The 21,916-nt window shown below is 47.9% G+C and overlaps 6 protein-coding genes across 6 annotated transcripts; 3 read left to right on the top strand and 3 right to left on the bottom strand.

Annotated features, from left to right (window-relative positions):
- Window positions 1–575: 575 nt before the first annotated feature.
- On the top strand, window positions 576–7,788 carry FTJAE_3397 (uncharacterized protein; the record flags this gene model as incomplete). The annotated part of the gene is made up of 6 exons (XM_037349689.1): window positions 576–2,144; window positions 2,901–3,676; window positions 4,425–4,749; window positions 4,793–5,226; window positions 5,273–6,576; window positions 6,623–7,788. The coding sequence occupies 6 exons, from the start codon at window positions 576–578 to the stop codon at window positions 7,786–7,788; spliced, it is 5,574 nt and encodes a 1,857-aa protein (XP_037209530.1).
- An 82-nt stretch (window positions 7,789–7,870) lies between these two features.
- Window positions 7,871–9,343, bottom strand: FTJAE_3396 (CMGC SRPK kinase; the record flags this gene model as incomplete). Its single annotated transcript, XM_037349688.1, has 3 exons — window positions 7,871–8,460; window positions 8,517–9,073; window positions 9,123–9,343. 3 exons carry the CDS (start codon window positions 9,341–9,343, stop codon window positions 7,871–7,873), a joined length of 1,368 nt encoding a protein of 455 aa, XP_037209529.1.
- Window positions 9,344–11,080: 1,737 nt separating this feature from the next.
- Window positions 11,081–12,523, top strand: FTJAE_3395 (glutathione reductase; the record flags this gene model as incomplete). The annotated part of the gene is made up of 2 exons (XM_037349687.1): window positions 11,081–11,229; window positions 11,278–12,523. The coding sequence occupies 2 exons, from the start codon at window positions 11,081–11,083 to the stop codon at window positions 12,521–12,523; spliced, it is 1,395 nt and encodes a 464-aa protein (XP_037209528.1).
- A 725-nt stretch (window positions 12,524–13,248) lies between these two features.
- FTJAE_3394 (uncharacterized protein) lies at window positions 13,249–13,722 on the bottom strand (the record flags this gene model as incomplete). The annotated part of the gene is made up of 1 exon (XM_037349686.1): window positions 13,249–13,722. The coding sequence occupies one exon, from the start codon at window positions 13,720–13,722 to the stop codon at window positions 13,249–13,251; it is 474 nt and encodes a 157-aa protein (XP_037209527.1).
- A 3,464-nt stretch (window positions 13,723–17,186) lies between these two features.
- FTJAE_3393 (uncharacterized protein) lies at window positions 17,187–19,139 on the top strand (the record flags this gene model as incomplete). The annotated part of the gene is made up of 1 exon (XM_037349685.1): window positions 17,187–19,139. The coding sequence occupies one exon, from the start codon at window positions 17,187–17,189 to the stop codon at window positions 19,137–19,139; it is 1,953 nt and encodes a 650-aa protein (XP_037209526.1).
- A 454-nt stretch (window positions 19,140–19,593) lies between these two features.
- On the bottom strand, window positions 19,594–21,358 carry FTJAE_3392 (major facilitator superfamily transporter; the record flags this gene model as incomplete). Its single annotated transcript, XM_037349684.1, has 4 exons — window positions 19,594–19,911; window positions 19,959–20,696; window positions 20,754–21,129; window positions 21,300–21,358. 4 exons carry the CDS (start codon window positions 21,356–21,358, stop codon window positions 19,594–19,596), a joined length of 1,491 nt encoding a protein of 496 aa, XP_037209525.1.
- Between the last annotated feature and the right edge of the window lie 558 nt (window positions 21,359–21,916).

Genomic DNA, 21,916 nt, shown 5'->3' with positions numbered 1-21,916 from the left:
GGAGTTGTTACACAGAACGCCTGGATTGAGCGGTGCTGATCAAGGCTTGTTGGTGCAGCGCAGGCTCATCCGTAATAGGCTAAGTGATTTTGATTTTCAACCCTCTGGCCTATAAGATGTGCCCACGAAGTGTCGGATGTTGATCAGAGGCGCAATGTTGGCTGCGTACTTATTGCAATTACGAGGCAAAATTGGCTGATCACAGCTGGCTGAGCTGGGGCTGTGTCCAATTTCACAATTCCCCCCTCATGAATGCGTACCTTTCGTAGCTATAGTAACTGCCGTTTCTCCATCAAGCAACAAAATTATTTGTAGTCGCAATTCGCTCTAACGCTCATCGTGCTCCCCGACAGTCTCTCTTTACAGCGCCACAGGGCATATCTGATATGGATAACTGGCATACAACACAATGCACAAAACCCGACGTCGCTGTCTTTCCCGGACTTAATGTTCCAGCATGTATAAACTGCGGAGAAATTTGCCCATCTCACCGAACGGACAACAAACACAACGATGAACTTCAAATTCCATCAGCAGGTAGGCGGTCTGCTATGCAATTGAAGTGGCCGCCATCGATGTCATATCAGAGCGACGCTTACTCCGAAGATCCTGATGGCTCGTTGCACAAGTCTCTGGCTTCGCTGGTTGACCAAGAATGGTGCGACAACGAAGAAGACAAACACAGTTCTTGCTCTTCCGTTATCAAGAGAGCTCAGACTCCATCTTCGCAAGTAAGCAAAACCTCATATGAGCCTCTTGATGGTACAAAGATACGTATTCTACGATTGCACAAAGGGCGGTTTGGAGATTGCTTGCATGGAGACTTTGAAACTGTGAGCCTTCGGGTTCGAGACGAAGAGTCAGAAGAGCCAGAAACGAGAAGATCAGATGGAAGGGAAAATGCTCCACCATATGAAGCCGTTTCATATACCTGGGCCAAAGGAAATGGCAGACGAGAAAAGAACCATGCTATATTTATCGGAAAGCGTTGGAAGTCACTTCCAATTACTGAAAACTGCTATGATGCCTTGCAAAACTGTCGATTCGATGACCGAGATAGACGTCTCTGGGTTGATGCAATCTGTATCAACCAGTCAAACATTTCTGAAAGGACTCATCAAGTCGGCATGATGAGACGTATCTACTCAACTGCCAGCCGCGTTCTGATATACCTAGGGATGGATGATACCGGGAGCGGCTCGGAAATCATGGATGATCCCCAGACTCTTAGTGGTAACTCATATTTCTCGCGTATATGGGTGGTACAAGAGATTGCGTCTGCGAAAGAGGCGCTTGTTTTGTATGGCCGTCAAGCCATGCACTGGGACTTTTTCCACGGAAACCTACAGCGCTTGTCTAGTAGGAGATGGATGCGGCATTTTGGATCCCCCCAGCAGATCGATGATAGTCTTGAGTTCTTGACCCTGCTAGAGGATACATGGAACTGCAACGCTTCTGATCCAAGGGATAAGATATTTGCTTTACTTGGGCTCTGGAAGAAACCAGTAGAGCCAGACTACACGCTATCACCTCAAGCTGTGTACACAGGGTTGGCATCCACCCTTGTGAGGGATGAGAGCTGGGAAGTGGTAGCACAATTACTTGATATGGCGACCCATGGCCGCTCGATGCCTGGCCTCCCATCATGGGTTCCTGATTGGAGCGAAAAGAGTCAACGGTCGTACCGACCTGATTGGAAAAGTCGCTTCCCCTCTCATTTATTCCCGCTTCGGTCAGAAGATGATGGAGGATTTCGGGTCCATGGCAAAACCGGCTCTTTGTGCATTCTGGCCGATGAGATCGACATAATGGCCCCATACCTTTCCCGTGGGTTCCATTCAGCCACCGATGGGATGGTTACTGTGGAGGCTGGATGTTTTGAGGTCTCAGTAGCCCCTGAGGTCCTGAAGATATGCGAACCCACTGACAGTATTTTCCGCCTTTCTCAGGATACATTCTGTCTTATCCTTCGGAAGAAAGCCGACCCCAATGTCTACAGCTTTATAGGACTTTGCAAATACTCGAGTTCATGGAACGATGAGCAGGAACTTGATGCCATCAGATATCTCCTGGACTGGGCTTGGCTCTTTTCACTAGGGCAGAAACAACCCTGGTCGGAGTTCACTACTTGGACGAATATCCAGGTCTGTTGGTTGGCTCTTCGAAAGCAGAAGAAACTAGAAACTCGGCTCTTTCTTAAGAGAGTTGTTCGAAAAGCCCAATCCCTGCAAAAGATACGTAATATGGCTAAAGAAGCGCAAGAGATTCTGAGCAGTTGCAGCGGAGAAAAACAACCATTAAAGGAATTTCTCAAGCGTCAACGGAAAAAAGTCTATAAGCTATGGCGGCAACAAGACGGAAAATTAGTTGTGAACCATCAAGCACACAAGGCCTTGATCAGAAAATTGCTTCCAGGCTATAGTAGCCTGGAACCGTTGCGAGACACTACTACCCAATATCCACCAGGACAATCGATGTGGCTTCCAGTATCTTCCTGTTGGATTGGAGGGATGTCCAACACAGGAGAAGCTAACGGTCAATATACTGAACGCCGATTGCTTGTGGATTGTGTTTCCAGGAAGATTCCATTACCCCCTCTTCATCTGATTACGGATCAGAAGAGCCATATCGCTCTTTCCCTTCAGATAGGGCTTGAGAAAGGTCTCCGGCAGCTACAGAGACTATCGCAGGAGCACTTGCTGCAGGATGTAATAGACCATGAGAGGGGTCTAAGATCCTATAATCTAGGGTCGAAGTGGCACGACTTCAAAGTAGAGAGGTGGGCCAATTTCCTGCATTGGCTATCCAGGCCTATGTCACCAAGCTATGATATGCTGAAACACGGATTAAGAAGGGACATACCTTTGATTTGGGAAAAAGGGTTCGAAACCAGAACACAGCTTGAAGAAGCGCATACTTGGCTAGACGATAACTTTAATCAACACCTATCTGCGCTATCCTCCTCACCCAGCAGCGAATCATCCCTCAATGAGATCTTCGCACTCATATACCGCGAACAGTTCGAACTCCTCTGGATGTTTCTTTTTGGACAAGACTCTTTCTTCATCCGACATGATGAAATTGGCGCTCAGCTTGCACGCTGTTTTTTCTGGAGGTTTGATCGCAGCATCAAAAAGGCTTGCTATGTTGCTCGGAAACAGAAGCTTCTGACTCACGACGAAACTAGGAAACTATGGACCATGTTCCTTGACTGGCTCACAGAGGGATTGTTTGAGGAGCAGGCTCGAGAAATACCATCGGAAGTATACGATGATCGGCCACGTTCGCAACTTGATGCAGAAGAAAGTATCTATGACGATGACGGGCGTCGGCCCTTGCGTAAAATGAAGTGTGAAGAGGTGCTTATTGTGCCGAAAACACAGGAAGCGGTTTTGCAATGGTCTAAGCGAGCATCAATTTTTTCACACACGCGGCCTCCAGCATTTTACAGAAAACCGACACTATCTGAGCTCGTCCACTCAGAAATTTGGCGACGAAGGCTTCCGGAAAGGACCTTTGCTTTTCTATTCGACGACACTGAGACCACTCCTCAACCAACGCAATCCGATGACAGAAATTTGGAAGAACTGCTTGCCCGTGATCAGCTATACAACTGCGGCGGGCCTTCAGTCAAAGGCTGGAGACAGGAGACTGAGTCGTGGAAGGCTGTGGAGCAGTATATATCGAAATCAGAGTGGCATATGAGCTGCATCAAAACGTACCTCTTGCGGGGATCGGAACATAAAAAAGAGGACGTATATAAGGAAATTGTGATTATTTAGATACCTGCTCAGGTTAATAGATTCCGAATCATTGGAGCTGAGAGACTATGAGGTTTTTGAAGTTGCTCACAGTCTGACTCGCTGTTTCTGAGTAGGTCGTGGAGACAGTCGCGAGAGGGAGGTGACATGCGCCGTTCTAACGTATGGATGAAACATGACTTGGACCTTAATTTCATCCCGAGTGCTAGGAAAGTCAAATAAGCATGATCTGCCTACCATTCGACCTTATTCATGCCCATGACATCACCATAACTCGTGCATCATTATAATTCCACAAATGACAACCTCCCGCCCAGCAGCGGGGTTATTACCTTAACCTAATTAGCACTCGGTACAAGACGCTCTGCTGCTGTCAACCGGGGCCTGGCCTGATCTCCATGGTTAAATGGCATGCCTATTTCCAATTGGCCCGTACCCCAGAGTGACTTCGACAACAGCCGGGCTTGTGGCTAATGAACCTGGTTTTGCGGGGCGCAATGCAACGCTGCGATGATCATACCCTATCTCGTGGACCAAAATGTCCCACTTACATGAACCACGATAGTGCCTAAACGTAAATTTCTCGAATGTTGATCGCTGAATTTACCCGGTGCATGTGTATAAGATGTGAATTCTTTAGCTCACAGCACTTTGAGATGTCAGCTTCAAGGGTTCCTTAGCTATGAAGGTCTCGCAGGTGTACCTATCGTTGCTGGGCCTGCTGCCGATGGTAGCAGGTCTCGGCCAGCAGTCAATTGTCGCCTTCAACAAGTCAGATGATGCATTTCAGCTCGTGGGTGGAGATGCTGGGTCTGGTCAGATTCGTGTCTCTAAGGATGAGTACTGGGGTGTGATTCGCGCAGCTGGCGATCTCGCTGTTGACTTTGGCCGTGTCACTGGCACGAACTTCACTCTGAGCAACGGCAAGAAGAAGGCATCACCGGCCAAGTATAAGTTTAAGCCTGTGGATGTTAAGAATAACACACATGTGAGTACTTTCTAATCCTCAGAAACGTCCGCTAAGAATGTAGTACCGCACCCTTGATGAGCAGCACTTCTCTGGACCGAACTACTCAGACCCCAACGCTGGCAACACCAAGATCATCGTTGGTACAATTGGCCACTCTGAGCTCATTGACAAGCTTATCAAAGATGGCTCCCTTGATGTCAGCAAGATCAAAGGCAAATGGGAGTCTTTCGTCAGCCAGCTTGTCAAAGATCCTATCAAGGGCACTGCTGAAGCCATGGTCATTGCTGGAAGTGACCCAAGAGGCACAATCTACGGTATTTACGACATCAGTGAGCAGATTGGTGTGAGTCCTTGGTACTGGTGGGCAGATGTTCCTATCCGCAAGCGAGATGAGATCTTTGTGCTCGCTAAGCCCAAGGTTCAGAAGTCTCCTTCCGTCAAGTATCGAGGTATCTTCCTCAACGATGAGCAGCCCGGTCTTTCCAGCTGGGTCGGGTAAGTCAATCACTCCACCTACAGAAATTTCCGCTGACAGACATAGTTCACGCTGGGACCCAACCTGGAACAACAAGGCTCCCTACAACCACGAGTTCTACGCCCTCGTCTCGGAACTGCTGCTCCGTCTTCGAGCCAATTATCTTTGGCCCACTGTCTGGGGCAGCATGGTGTATATCGATGACCCTCTCAACCAGCCACTTCTCGACGCTTATGAGATTGTCCTCGGTGGATCTCACACTGAGCCCATGATGCGAGCCCAGAACGAGTTCCGAACGTTCTACGAGGGTGAGTGGCAGTACAAGACCAACAACGAGACAATCGACGAGTACTTCCGCTATGGTGTTTCTCGAGCAAAACCGTATGCTAGAAACAGTCTTTGGACTATGGCTATGCGAGGAACTGGCGACACAGCTATCGAAGGCGACCTCGGCATTGACGGCATTGTTGAGATGCTCGAGACTCTTGTTGATAACCAGCGAGAGATCCTCAAGGAAGGCCTCAAGGTTAAGAACTTGACTGATGTTCCATCTCTGTGGTGTCTCTACAAGGAGGTTCAGTCTTACCAAGAGCGCGGTCTTGTCGTCCCCGAGGATATCACCCTACTCTGGGCAGACGACAACTGGGGCAACATCCGTCGTCTCCCTCTTGCCAACGAGACAGACCGCTCTGGTGGTGCTGGTGTTTACTATCACTTCGACTACGTTGGCGATCCCAGAAACTACAAGTGGATCAACACCATTCAGCTCGAAAAGACCACCGAGCAGATGACTCTCGCCTACCACCGAAACGCCCGTCGCATTTGGATCGTCAACGTAGGTGATCTCAAGCCAAAGGAGATTCCCATCAGCCACTTCATGGATCTTGCCTACGACGTCGAGAAGTGGGAGAAGGACACAACGAAATGGGTTGAAGCCTGGGTTGAGCGCGAGTTTGGCAGTGAACACGTCGAGGCCATCACGAGCATCATGACGCGCTATGGCATGTACGCTGCCCGCCGCAAGTTCGAGTTACTTGAGCCTCAAGTCTACTCCGTGATCAACTACCATGAAGCCGAGGCTATTCTTGAGCAGTGGGATACCTTGAAGGAGGATACCCAGGCTGTTTACGATAAGCTTGATTCAGAGTATCAGCCTGCTTTCTTCGAGATGCTGCTCCATCCTGTTCTTGGTGGTGAGATCGTGAATAAGATTCAGATCTACGGCGCTAGGAATCAGTTGTATGCGGGGCAGAAACGTAACTCTGCTAATGATGTTATCTGGAAGTCTGTGGATTTGATGTATAAGGATTCGAACCTGACTCAGCGATGGAACGAGGTTCTTGATGGCAAGTGGGCACACATGCTCGACCGTAAGTCCATTACTCTGTATGACTTGAGCTCCTCTAACCTATTTAGAAACCCACCTTGGCTACGATGGATACTGGCAACAGCCCATGAGAAACACCCTTCCCGATCTCCGATTCGTCCAAGACGTCTGGCCCTCACTCGGAGGTCAATACGGCGTTGGCGTCGAGGGCTCAAACGCAACTATCCAGGGTGACAGCCGCTGGCACTCCTTGTCCTCCAACAGCCTCGAACTTCCTCCCCTAGAACCTCATGGAGCTCAGTCCCGATACTTCGATGTCTTTCACCGTGGAAACAAGGGTTGCAACTGGCGCGCAGCACCATGGGAGGACTTTGTCCAGTTGTCGCAGTACAATGGTACAGTCGGTGGTGATAAAGGTACCGATAGCCGTGTTTACATCACGGTTGATTGGGATAATGCACCCCAGGCGCCTAACACGACACAAGTCATGATCAACATCACTAGTGACTGCCGTGGCTTTGAGAAGTATGCTGGTGAAGAGCCAAAGCTTGTTGTCACTGTTATCAACCGCGAGGTTCCTGATAGCTTCAAAGAGGGATTCGTTGAGTCTGATGGACATGTTTCTATCGAGGCATCTCACTATCAGAAGATTCACGAGGGTGACTCTGACGACTCCTCTCTCGAGTATCACACCATTAAGAACTACGGCCGTACTCTCGCGGGTATGGGCTTGTACCCACTTAACACGGAGAAGCTTAAGATTGGCGAGGGTCCAGCTCTGGAGTACGACATGTATCTCTTCAGCAACAACTCAGCCGTCAACGTAACTGTCTTCATGTCCCCAGGTGCCAACTACCTCGGCGACCGCAACCCTCTCCAGTACGGCATCACCCTCTTCCCAGCGGACAAGTCGCAACCTGACCCCAAGATCGTTACTCCTATTGGTCCTAATAAGGGAACTAACATGCCTGATGGCTGGGGTTACGCCGTTGGTAACGCTGTTTGGGGCTTGTACGGAAACTACACCACTACGGCTTTCAATGTTCCGAAGGAGGGTGCCTACAAGTTGAGGATCTGGGCTCTTCTGCCTAATATCTTGATTCAGAAGATTGTGGTTGATCTTGGTGGTGTTAGACAGTCTTATCTTGGCCCGCCTGAGAGTTTCTTGCTGGGACGAGATGAGATGGGTAAGTATAACGGTACCTCATTCGCGAGCACGCCTGGAATCGTTGGAGGAACTTTTGATAAAGAGTAATAAGCTGCAGAGGCCATATGCTTTAATTAGTACATGTAATCTAAAATTGATTTTGACCATACTATTGTCTGTGTGCGTTTATCTATGTAGTCGAACGAAGCCAAGGATGGTTGATCAGATCACTGGTTGAGGGTCGGTGAGCCGGATCATACTGGAATATCCACCGTAACAGCGATATGATCTCCTTCGCTTCCGCCTCATCAATATCGCCTGGTTTTTCCGCCATAAACTGATCCTCGAGAGAAAGAAATTCGCCAAGATATGCGAGAGGAGGGCCATCGCTTTCCTCGTCTGTCCCATCTTCCGACTCCATATCCTCATCGCCGCTGACATAGTCGTCCTCTTGAGGCTTAACTTCTAGCCTCTTACCGCCTGTATCGAAATACTGATCTGCTCGCCGCCACTTCTCGAGTAGTGGTTCGGGCAGCGGTCCAATAACCTCGCTGATCTGAATAAGATGCTCGTCGTTAGAAGTCTCATCATAGTCCTCTTCCTCAAGAGATTGAATTGCGACGAACAGAGATCGGCCGATGATCATCTCAAAAAACAGACAGCCAAAGGCCCATATGTCGATACCTTTGCCCAGACGTTCGTCAAGAATCGTCTCTGGGGCTCTTAGGGCAACCGGGGTGATGGCCTTAGCACCCATTATTGGGTCTTCTTCAGTGAATGCTGTCAAAGTCAGAGAAACGTCCTTTGTATTCGACCCTTAGAGGAAGAGAACTTACCACCGCCCAAGTCACTGAGCTTCACAAGAGGATGTAGGTCATATGAGAAATGGTCATTCAACGGCCGAGGTTCAAGAAGATATGACGGGGCCCATAGATCTTTCTTCCCATCTTTACGTTTGAGTGGCTCAGCATCGCTCTCAGACTGTTTCAGGTTCGCCTCTGTCTCTGGAGTAACCTTGAGCTGTTCTATACAAGTGAGAATGTTTCCAGGATGTAAATCGCCATGAATAACACCGTGTTCGTGAAGGAAGTGCAACGCCTGGATAATATCCCGTAGCGCATGCTTTGCGAAGGAATTTGTGAACCTTCTATCCCAAGGCTCACCAAACTGAAACTCTGGCCTGATCTTGAGAAGAATTGTCAAGTTTGGACCCATGGTCTCAAATACAAGACCATCATGTTCTCCATTGGGACCCTTGATCTTAATCGTGTCATGAAGGACTACGAGAAACGGGGACTCATCTTGGAGGTGAGATCGATAGAGAGAAGCCTCTTTGCTTGTGTCGCTATTCTGAGTTGTAAGAGTAATCTTCAAAGACACATATCGGTTCATCCTAATGAACAGTGTCAGTAACTTCCAGGACTCATGTGGTAACGACATACTGCATGTCGACAGCGAGCCAGACGGTAGAGAACTGGCCCCATCCCAATTTTCGAATGATGCGGTATCGCTCATGTATCACATCACCGAGATGAACTGGGTGATAGCCGCCTGGATGATATGCTTCACCCCATTCGCAAGGAGTGCCGGTCGTCGCGAATCGGAAGTCCTCGTCTTCCCATGGGGGCTTGCTAGGCGGAGTAGGAGGACGAGGAGACATCATTGCGGCGATACGCGCGTAAGAGTTCTCACAAAGGTTGAAGGATGTTGGTTGAGATGCATTGAAGTGGGGTTTCTACTAACCAGCCAATCGCTTGCGTATTCACTGACCAATCGCTTCCGTACACTGCATACCTTGTATTCGCAGGCTAATCGCAATGCAAGTATGTGTAATTAAGCCAACGGTTCCTCACCATACTCGTGACTGTAATGTGATGATAAGGAATATCGGACAAGGTCACATAGGTTCAGCGATTACAAAGGCCCTGTTACTAAATCAACATACTCAATATCAGATCTCCTCCACAATCTGAAGCTAGAGAGTTTGCAGTTATTCCAGTCTAATTCAATTCATTCATTTAGCTACTTAGTATACTAAGTCATCTACTCTCCCGCTTTCCTATTTTTACCCCTTCACATCAGCCAAAAACCTTGCCCCACAACATCCCGAGTAGACCCGTCGTCTTATAACTCTTATGCACGACCCCCTTCCCCTCAATCTTTGCCTTGACATTATCCCAAACCTGCTCCAAGTCCGGCCTATCACTAGCCCCTCCAATATTCATCGCACTTGGGACAATCGCCCACTTCTCCAATACTGCTCCCCCTTGTCCCGTCACGTCTCCTCCTTTGCCCCCTCGCAGGACCAAAATTCCTGGCTGCGCCATCCCATGCTCATAGCCCTTCCTCTCGCTCACCGCTATCTCCAAGTCATACCTTTCCTTGACCAATTCCACGAGAGTGTTTTTAGTATCAATAATAGCGTCACCGGAATAACCGGTGAGATTCCGCATTTCAGGGAGGAAAAAAGGCGGTTCGGCGGTCACGATGAGGGTTTTACCGCCGAGTGAGGATATGGAAGGGGACAGTCCTTGGAGGGTCTGTAGATAGGCTCTGCAGAAGGGACACCAGTGGCCGCGGTAAACTGTCAGGTTTTAGCTCAAGTGGGAAAATAAGATGGCATCATCGTAGGATGGTAGAGCAAAGGGAATATAGGGATGCATAGGATGAGTAGAAGTTTAACTTACAAACGGCGAAAAGAACTGAGGACTCTGAGAGTAAGGCATTGAATTCCTCAACGGGCGTGTGAGTGGCCATTGTCAAATACTTTGTTGTGTAGTTATGAGTAGAGGTAATGAGATGAGCAGTTGCTTAAGATTTATAGACCAGGTCACATTGTATTATGTACCTTCTGGTCAGATGGGCCTTTGCAATGTTGACAAATTCTGTTGGCACTCAGTCAAACTCGGATCACGCGGCCAAAAGGTAAGACTTGGTCAGCATTTGGTAAGCTCTGCTTGTCATTTATCAGTAAACATGACTGCATAGGCACTCGCATTGACCAACGAGGAACGTCTGGGTTTAGGTGGTAATTGAGAGTAGGTCACTCTACTCTCGACTTATCAGATGCGGCGTATCAAGGCGAGAAAACGGCTGTGCTCGGCGGTCGCAGTCATTTGTCAAAGATTCCAAATTACCGAATTTCCTAATATAATCAAGAGCAAACCTTCCGCTGTGGTGATTTGGAATATTTATATTTAGATACATACCTGTTCATAAACTTCTCCCTTCGTTGTTATATACTGAAGGCCTCGATCGCAATTGCTCAGTCAACAGATCTACCCAGCCTGGTAAAGGCCATAATCCATGATTAGTACAAGGTCACAGCTCAGACTCACGTTACACCGCCCGGCCTTTTCTTCCTCACTTTACTTTATGACCGTTTCGAGTATCTGTGAATATGGCGACTTCAACAAAGTACTGCGACTTCTTGGTAATTGGAGGTGGCAGTGGAGGTCTTGCCTCGGCTAAGAGAGCAAGTGGACGGTATGGTACAAAGGTTATTGTAGTAGAGGCAAAGCGATTAGGAGGAACTTGTGTTAACGTTGGGTAATTCTGCCCCTTTCTTAGAGTACACTCCAATGCTGACCGTCATAGATGTATTCCAAAGAAGATCACCTGGAACGCAGCAAATCTCGCACAGAGTATGCGTGACGCCAAGGCCTACGGCCTCTCGGTCGAACAGAGGGCGCCTTTCGATTGGGCGAGCTTCAAGGCAAAGCGGGATGCAAACATTAAGAACCTGAACAATATACACGAGCGGAACCTCGAAAAAGACGGCGTCGAATATATCCATGGCCGAGCACGCCTCGTAGGCAAGAACGAGTCTATGATAAAGCTTGATGATGGTACCGAGATTAATGTCAACGCTAAGAAGATCCTGCTTGCGACTGGTGGACATCCTACAGTTCCTCAAGGAATTCCCGGAGGCGAATATGGTATCAATAGCGATGGCTTCTTTGAGCTCGATCATCAACCTAAGAAGGTAGCAATTGTTGGAGCCGGTTATATCGCTGTGGAGTTTGCAGGAATGCTAAACGCCTTGGGAACAGAGACGCATCTTCTCATTAGGCATGAAAGGTTTCTAAGAAACTTTGATGAGATGATTCAAGATGAACTTGTCTCAGAATACGAGCGCGTCGGCATACACATCCACAAGAAAAGCAAGGTCGAGAAAGTCACAAAGGCAGGGAAGCTTACTCTACACTACTCTGACTCAACTGGCCAGGGCATGCTAGAGGACGTGGATACTCTGATTTGGGCCATCGGTCGAACGCCAGAAGTGCAAGGTCTTGGTTTGGACGTTGTGGACATCAAACAGAACGAGAAGGGTCAAATCATCACAGACGAGTACCAGAACACTACCGTGGAGAACATCTATTCCCTCGGCGACGTCGTCGGCAAAATCGAGCTTACTCCAGTCGCAATCGCCGTCGGCCGCAAGCTCAGCGACCGCCTCTTCGGCGGTGAAAAGTTCAACACAAGCAAGCTAGACTATGACCTCATTCCCTCCGTCGTCTTTGCACATCCTGAAGTCGGCACCATTGGCCTCACGGAAGAAGAGGCCGAGAAGAAATACGGGAGGGATAACATCAAGATCTACAAGTCTTCCTTCACGGCGACTTATTATGCCATAATGGAGGATAAGGGACCCTCGAAGTACAAGCTCATTTGCCAGGGGAACGACGATAAGATCGTGGGACTGCATATCTTGGGCTTGGGGAGCGGGGAGATATTGCAAGGTTTTGGGGTAGCGATTAAGATGGGGGCTACGAAGAAGGACTTTGATAGCTGCGTTGCGATTCATCCGACGAGTGCAGAGGAGCTGGTCACTCTCAATTAGATAACCATCATACGACATAAATATACAACGACGCTGGATCGATCAAAAGCTATGAGATAGAAATAAGTACATATAAATAATGGAATTTTCTTCTTCGACTGTTCAAGGCAATTAAAGGAAGCTATGTGCAATATTAGGTTCCATTAACCAGAACTCCCTTCAGGTTAAAAGCCCTTGTCAGAAGCTGTCATAACGCTTACACAGCTGAGGATTCATGACCCGATCTAGGCAAGATTTGTTTATTGGCATCATGCGTCAGTCTATGGCCTTATCTGATCCCTGAATACGGAGGCGATTGGTGGGCTTATACGAGAGTGATTGGCTGATTTATACGAGGGCCATTGGCAGGTGGATATGCAGCGATTGATTACCTACAGTACTGTCAGATAGCGTCTTGGTCCTTAGTTAGGGGAGAAAAGAAAACACAGAACCTCAAACCTAAGTAACAAAAAGACTTAGGTAATATAGCCTAAGCTTAGGATAACTTTAGATAAGTTTATTTTAGTACTATATAATAAGGCCTGCTATTTTCTTGCCACCCCCAGGCCTAGGTTGTCCGCGCTGTATTTGCCGCTAATCTTTTAATGCAAACACTTAATTTCGACTGCCGTCACAGTAATTATACTATAGAGACTGAAATAGAAGATGATTTTCTTTATTTACTTATAGGCAGCCAATAATGTGTGAAGGATCTACACTTTAAACTAGTTTTCATTCCCCTGTTGCTAGTTGAAGTGACGTCTAGCCTTTCGCTGGTGGCTGCCAAGAGCAGAGCCCATGCTGGCACAACCGTCGTCGCTGTACAAGATATCAACGACCCATTGTTTATGGTTCTCAGTGTCGACAACCACGGCGTCAGATGGATAGACCATATTGGGAAGCTCAATGTCGAAATTGTCCGTGATTTCGTAGTAGGACTGCCCATTGGTAACGGGGCCAACTTGACCTTGGAGGGCAAAGAGAAGCCCGCCGTCGAGGGGCTTCTGGACAAAGGCAATGTCTTTGGTGATGTCGACATGTGTACCTGAGGCATAGAGAAGCAGGGAGTTGGCGCCAGTGTCGTAACATGCTGTGATGGTGTTGGCAGGGATCAGCTGCGTGTTGCTGAGAGGAGTGGCTGCGGCTGCTATGGCTGAGAGGAATGGTAAGGCTGCAAGGGCCTGAACGAGTGAATGAATGGGGCTGTTGAACTTGGCCATTGTTGCGAGGTTGAAGATGTTGTGAGATTTGAATGTATTGTGGGCTTGAGATGTTGTGATGCTGTAGATAAAAAGTGAGATCGATACAGAGAAGTGCTGTCCTTTTTAAATCTGTAATTTGTACAGACTTGATCAATTAAGTTGTCGATCTTTAGGAAATACCCGAGTCTATCGTGAAAAGAAACATTCACTAAAATCTGTAGTGAAGGCTGATAGCGCAAGTCAATAAATCTAGTGCTTATCTGAATAGTTACAGAGATTGAAGTGCGGAAAGCTCCTTGCCAAGGCTGAAGATCGTGCGAGGCGCGTGATGCGAGGCATCAGCTGAGTGGCCTATCAACTCAACTGAACACTCTTGAAGGCCAAGACCAATGAAGCCGCTTCAATTTTCGCAATGGTATTAGCCGTCGGATTGGTAGTCCGGATCCCGAGTTAACAATTAACTTCAACTCAGCCTCCTCAAGCCCTGCCTGCGCCTGAGCGGCATGACCCGATGTAGAGCCAAAGGTACCTCGCTATTAGAGACAGAGTCGGATCTATGCACCATTTGAAAAGAACCACTCAGTATCTGCAGTGGAGAGCAAACGCTGTTTCATTCAAGCAAGACCTGGGTCTGCCATTGTGAGCGCATCGTACGCATCTCAAGTTGCCAACCTGAACAGCGTATATTGTCTGAACTGCATGTCTGGATCCCATTGTAGAGCCTTACCAAACACATCTGGGAGTCTGTAGAGCACTGCAATTTGCTTTATTTAGCACGGCCATTGCCGATAATACTTTCTTGTTGTGTTCTAGACCTCGACGTTGGGCAATCAGTGACGGCGTGTCCCGAACTACCAATATTTAGTGTGATAGAAGGGTTACACTGCCTCCACTATTGCAGCTAGGCTCTCAGCCACCTAAGCTCCACTACCTTTAGGTCATTATGAACAATGAAAAGTAGGCCTCAGGCTGCAAGAATGCTACGCAGCAGACCAATGCTTATCATTTTCCGCCCTCTCCGCCCATCACAACGAAATCATTCCAAGTGTCAACGCCCCTTACAAAGCTTGAGTAGAAGTAGGGGTAGCAAGGCCATGCTATTATTCGTCAGTATTTTTGATCTATCGGCGCTACCCTGATGGAAAGCGCCGTACGCAACAAAAAGAAACGGCGCGCGAGCAGACCAAAAGCTCGTACAGGATGTACAGCTTGCAAGTAAGGCGTGCTATTAATTCCAGACTAGGCGCACAGGTGACACTAATCCATATGCCACATTAGGAGTCGGCGTGTCAAATGCGATGAGACAAAGCCAAAGTGTGATCGGTAGGCAATCGGGGAGTCACTTGTTCCAAGTGACATGCTTCAAAGTCTGCTCAACTGGACAACTACTTACCTTTCCTCTACAGATGTGAAGAATACGGAGCATTCTGCGAGTACCTACTGCCCCGGCCACAAGATACTGCGGCCAAGGTTAAAGATCGCAGCAGGGACATCATTCCTATCCAGCCCCGACATCCGTTGCAGCTTATATCCAGCCCTTCAGATTCTCTATGCTGCGATGAGATAGAAGCCCGGTATTTTCGAATCTTTTATGAGAAGTTGGCCTTTGATTTGAGTGGCTATTTTGAAGCTCCCTTTTGGACACGGCTCATACCCTAACAATGTCATCACAACCCTGGCATATAACACGTAATTATAGCTCTCAGTGCTTTGTATAAATCTGCATTGTCGTCCAGCTCTTATACTGTGAATATGAACGATGAGCACTATGGCTTTGCTTTGGTATAGCAGAGACAAGCCATTATATTATTGCGTAATGATCTGTCTAGTGGATAACCTTAGATGAGGCTTGCGCTTGTAGCGAGCCTGCTGTTCTCATGTTTTGAGAGTTTTCACGGGGATTGGGAGACTGTAACGCAGTAGGTATATAATGGATTTAGTATCTTGAAGCGTCTTAGCGAGGATGAGAAACGGGAAGTGACTAATAGCCATATTGGTGTTGAGCTTGATGTGGGACTTATGTTGCGGTGCCTCGAGCTGTAAATATTGTTATTTCTTGCTATGACCCCAACTTCGGAGCATCCTAATGACCTGAGACCTGAGGAAACTGTTTTAGATCTGCCGGATCAGTTTACTACCTTCAACGAAGCCTTCGCAGCTGTAACCAAACTTGCTGTTTCCATTCTACGACATGCCAAGATATCCGCCCAGTTAAAAAATAACTTAGCTTATCGGGAATCTCTCGCACGGCAAAATCAGCACCTGCAGGGATTAATGGATAAATGGAGTAAGGTATACAAACCCATGTTTCTCGAAGCATGCCAGAACACTGTCGGCAGAGAGTATCTTAGGGTTCTCTAAGTCCGAATATGTGCCTGGAAGTGCGAAATACTAATTGCCACGAGCATGTCGGATACGGAGGCTGTCTTTAACGATTTCACAGCTCAATTCCAAAGGATTACCCATTTTGCGCGATACGTACTCCAGAAGGACCAAGAACTCAGAGACTCTGATGGCCCGAGATTGCAATATGGAATGGGATTGATAATGGCCCTGTTCTTCACAGCTACTCGATGCCGGAACTACTTCGTGCGCAGGGACGCTATCGCTATACTCCGGGAGTGGCCTTGCACCAATGGGATCTGGCACAGTTTGCAGGCGGCAAAGGTTGCCGAGTGGATAGTGAGCATCGAGGAGGAGCGCTGTAGTGGATTGGAGTTTGTTCCGGTAGAGTGTCGAGTTAAGCTGCCCAGTTTGAGAGTGGCGTTAAAGAAGGATGTGATTGCTGTGGAATGCATGAAGTTATCTACTGATGGTGCCTTGGAACTCCGAAAAGCAAACCTTACTTGGCCTTGATAGATTCGCACATCAGAGGAAGTGGCGAGTGTCAGGCGCGTGATGTGAGCCATCAGCTGTGGGGACTATCAACTCAAAATAACACTCTTATCAAAGTCAATCCGGGCATCTCCAATTAGACCAGCCTAGAGCCATATATCGTCTCCTCTGAGGGAAAATGATGGAGGATCTTGAGATGCTTGCCTGGAATGAATGGTACAGAAGTTCAGTCGAAATTTTAGGACGCATGGGACAACAGTATGGTTATGGCTAAATCCAAACTCCCCGTGAAGTTGCCGGCAGGCTTCCGTTCATTTGTACCAACCAAAGGGCATGAAGTGAACCTCTCAACTCCGATCAGAAATTCGCACATTTCTTTGGTAAGACAAAGAAGGAGAATGAAAAACTCTACTTGACAGTTTAAGTTTATCACGCCTGATGACTCTTAGGAACAGCCCCTCATCCGCCAAAGAGTTTAACGTGGGTTACTTTCCCAACTTTAATCCCACAAGCATAAAATCGCTATCCCCCCCCGGGCGCAATTTTCCATTCTTACACATATTCGCAGACCTTTTTTCTCACGACGACTCGAAGTTCTCTCTGCTGATCTAAGTTCTTAGACACAAGTCTTAACGATGACTCATACCATGCTGCCCCTCATCCTCACTACAACCAACTCCATCTCGCCCAAGATCTCCTGCGAAATGGAGCGACCGCGTGTTATTTCCGGTTTCAAACGGGTCGTATGGCCCGAACTTCGTCGATTACCTCTCAGAACCTCAGCAAAAAGGTTGCCCTTGAGCATCGAGCAAGTGCGTCAAGACATTGAACACGAAGCCAACTCAATCATCAAGAAGCATGGTCTGAAATTTGAAGATGAGGAAGACCACTGTGATCCTCAAATGGAAATGCGAGGAGTGCCCGAGAAACGTAGCACCGCTCTACCAACCATTCTCATATTTGCACCATGGCCAGCTGAAAAGCAACGTGATTGGGAGACAGCTGCACAGGAAATGGCCACGTTTCTTGCTGATCTGTCAAGGGTCTGCTCGTTCAGCGAAACAGAGATTCATGTGGAAATAATGGCCGTGGAACTAGTGAAGAGAACCAGCTACACCAATATCGACGACCCTGTGTTCCAAAGTGCTTGGGAATGCTTGAGCAGTACTATTTTCAACCGCTTACAGCCGCTCAGAGCGACTCAGGGCCACATCACCTGCCTCTCTCTCCAGAAGTACGGGGCGAACGACGATCTTCTTGAAAAGAGTCCACCTACTGTATATATTTCGGTTAGCCATGAGTCTGATGAAACCCAATGGTACGAAGTAGTCACAGAGGTCAAGAAAATCCTTGATGCGGTTGGATGGAGCGATGTCCAAGTCCATATAGAGCATAACGAGGGCATGATTGGTTCACTTGATACCTTAGCCAACCCCACAACAGAACAAAGAAATCGTGGCTACAGGCTGAAGAAACGCATGAAAGATGACTATTACTCAACTGTCCATATTGGAGACGATTTCGGCGCTGCGCGTGGTATCAAGCGGACCGATGGGGAGCGACTGAGTCCCACAAATGGCACTATCGGCTGTTTCGTGCAGCTCAAAACTTGTGACCCTGACCCGACTTGGCGGACCTTCATCCTTACATCTTATCAAGCAGTCCGACCTGCCTTTGATGGCTTCGCCGTGACGCCAGATGGTACAGATTCTAGCGTTGCACCCCCAACAGCGAACAGCGACCTCTGGACTGTCGACTCAGCTGGGTTTACCCCAAATTCGTCGGCCAAGCCTGCTGCCTTTGAAAGCCCCTCTCGATCAAAGCATAATTTTAACATTTCTCATCTTGACCAAGATGTCGCTGTTCTTACGAAGCATATACAGTATTTGGAGCAAAAGAATTCGCCTACAAAGGAAAAACAAATCCAAGAATTTAGGGAGGAAATAGCGGCTTCAAGAGATGAAAGGAAACAGAAGACCGATTTTTTCGAGGCTAATAAGCAGGCGCTCGGAAGATTGTACGCCGCATCGGGATTCAGGCGGAGGCTTGTAGGCAGAAGAATGGACTGGGCGCTCATCGAGGTCGATCGGCCATGGCATGATCGTCTTCCGGGACGCGAAGAATGGAAGTCTCCCTTTTCTGGGATCTTAGGGACGCCCTTTATGACCTATAGGAGGCAACTTGAAGAGAAAACTCGGTCCATCGAGGCATTGAGTGGACTTGCTTGGTCGGACAACACATTCGATGTTTATAAGATCGGAACAAGCAGTGGGCCGACGGCTGGATCCCTCCTTTGCACAAACAACCTTGTCACTATAAGAGACGACCAATACATGAATCCCCTGCCGACAGAGGAGACGGCTTTTGAACCGCGACGCTACAATTATGCGAGGGAGCGTGGATTCTGTGCCCCTGGGGATTCAGGGTCTGTTGTGTTTGATGAAAGAGCAGGTATTGTTGGTCTTGTGATTGGGGGACATCAGAATAATAACTCATATAACCACGGTCATGGCTATGTGACTCCTATTGAGTACGTTTTTAAAGATATCAAGGACCTTTTAAAAGGGCATGTTCAGGATATTCGGATAGCAGAGCTGTAAAGGATGTCTCCTTCATATCAGTCACTTATTATTAATAAAGATACATTTTTATGACTTCTATTGAAATGTAAATTGCTACCACATGTGTGTCCTAGGTCAATGACACCGCTTTGTCTATATTTAAATGAATGATATAGAATTTGAGTCGAACTCGTAGGACGAATGGGAAAGTTTTACTATCGTGTCTAGTCTATAAGTACAAAGTGATCAAACAGTCATTCCAGGAGTTCAATATAGCCTACAACTATTGACCGAGTGCAAGCACTATTGCATGAAGCTAAAAGTACTCTTTGTCGGTACCGCTCTGTGAGAGAATGCTGGCAAGGTTCCAGGTACTTAGGGAGCTATGTAGTGCCGTGTGAACGCAAACTCGAAGCAAACTCAATAGACTCGAGCATGAAACGAACGTGCGGTTATATCGATGTGACGTGCCGATACCTGAATTAATTACTTCTCAAATCAGGTATCTGAGAAACACTACCCAAGCAGTCGCAACCATAGCAACCAAGAGGCCAAACGTCACGGCGGTGAACCAGGGCTTCGACCTTCTGCGAGTCAAAGGATTTGCGTCGCAATCCTCGATCGTGACTTCTATTGCCTCACGCTGGACTCTCGTCATGGTCATGCCCTTTCCGAGAAGTTTGTAGTCGACGATGATGTACGACACACCCAACACAAAGGCCCATGCCTTGATGCCAATGGCAACGAGAAGAACCTTGTGGTAACCATTATCTTCTGTGCCATCTTGTAAAACTCCAAAGACAACATCCATCTAGTGGTATTAGTTTGGGTACACGATTGACCAGTCCTTGAACTTACGATAGTTGAGCCTGAATTATTAAATGCTCTCCATACACCAAAGGCAGTACCGATCTTGGATTGATCGGCTACTAAGAGAGGTATGCAGATCTGCAATGGCATAGAGTTGATCACGCCCGCTAAACTGGAGAAGACCAGAGCTGCGGTTGGATGCACGTTTGTGAAGCCCAAGAGAGAACAGGCAATGATCCATAGGATAGGGGCTGCGGCAACGTGGTGAAATCGGTGGCCATACTTATCTATAGCCAAGCCAAGGACTGGACTCAGAACAATTGGCAGGATTCTCTGTGCTGTTGAGAGATAACCAGCCACTTCCTCCGTGTATCCCTTCAGGAATATGATATCTGCCGAGCTGGTGCTGAATCCACCAGCTGCGCCGCTCTGTAGCAGTTGTGTAGCTGGCAGCATAAGATAAGCCCAGGGTAAGGTCAACAAGAGTTTCCAAGAGAAATTGCGCTTAGTCACGAGATGCTTCTCGGTGATTGCTACCTCACGGCCTGGGGTTAATCTGTACTTTGTCGGAACCGCAAGCCGCTCGAAGCAGACGTATGAAATGTTCATGGCCAAAGAAAGTCCACAGAAGAAAACTGGGACCCAAAACGTCCATCCGTACCAGCCTGTGCGATCTCGGATTGGGATGGCGACCATACCAGAGACAAGGCTGACAGTGCCAGAAACAGCACTCTCTAGTCCAAACGCCAAAGCAAGCCCAGAAGCGCCGAACCAGTGGTAAAAGAACTGTAAAACTGTTAGTAAGAAAGTTCTATGCTAGTTGTGTATGCAGTAGTGAAATACCTTTTGTGTTGCAGAATCTAAAACTGCAATGCCAAAGCTCATGAGCACATGTCCAGAAACAAGCAGTCTCCAAGACCCAATCTGAACACCAACGGCCGCGACAACGGATCCGATAAGTATTACACTTGTGCAGCAGAGCGTGACGATGTTGGGACCCCACCAGTCGAGGATCAGGCCTCCAACGATAGGGAAGATGGTGTTGACGAAAGCGTCTGCACTGCTGATGACGCCAAATTGCGTGTTGTTGACACCGAGTTCTTCTCGCAGAGTATTCTTAAGTGGCCCCAGGGCTGAGCCTGTCCAGGTATGGCCTAAGGGAAGGGTGATGACGAGGAAGAGGGCAGTCCATTTGTACTTGGCGGGAATTCGCAGATGGCTTAGATCTTCAGGTTCGACTTCTGAGATGTTCTGTCATCACTGGCCTTTGGCCATTTGCAGTATCGTGCTTCATCAGGTTCTGCTTGATGCTTGATGCGATTGAAATGAATTCTAAGAGGCATAAAGGTACGACAGTAATTTACATGTCGCTCTCTTAACGTTATATACTAGACTCGAGCAGCCAAGGCCTTGGTGCCTCCGAGCTCGGCTGAGGAGAAAACCACCATGTGGATAGATCAAATTGTCCAGGGCGTACACCCTAGATTGAGCTCAGGTAGCTAAGAAGACTCCATTCACAGCCACCATGTGGATAGCACTGAGTTATTTAAGCTTATCAGATGGACTTTAAGTGGAATAAGGTTATGCCTATCGAGCTTGGCAGACTCGCAAGCGGGCTTAGACCGATCTTGTCAGTCCAAAAGATTGTGCTAAAAGACAGTATTAACCAGATCTGGTAGGAGTCGAGAGAGTCTCGTCACTAAAGAACCCACCTCGCGGCTTTTATTTTCGGTTCGCCGAATGCCAAGAGAAGCGAACCGTGCGTGCCACAAGAGATTGATAAGTCGAGGTACGGGACTGAGCGGAGACATCATATCTTCAGTAAAATGAGACCATGCGATCGTCACTGAGTGGTTCATTGAATGTCTTATACGTGCTGCTAATCGGACCGACATTTTGGGTGCTTTCTTACGGGTGATCACCGGATTGTTAACGACCTCAACCTGCCCTCTTAGTACGGATGAACACTCATATTTGTTAGTAATTTTCCCTGATCGGTCTTCTGT

The sequence above is a fragment of the Fusarium tjaetaba genome (assembly GCF_013396195.1).
Source record: "Fusarium tjaetaba strain NRRL 66243 chromosome Unknown NRRL66243_c0000064, whole genome shotgun sequence".
Lineage (NCBI taxonomy): Eukaryota > Fungi > Ascomycota > Sordariomycetes > Hypocreales > Nectriaceae > Fusarium > Fusarium tjaetaba.
The sequence above is the reverse complement of the archived record's forward strand: the minus strand, read 5'-3'. Positions and strand labels throughout refer to the sequence as shown.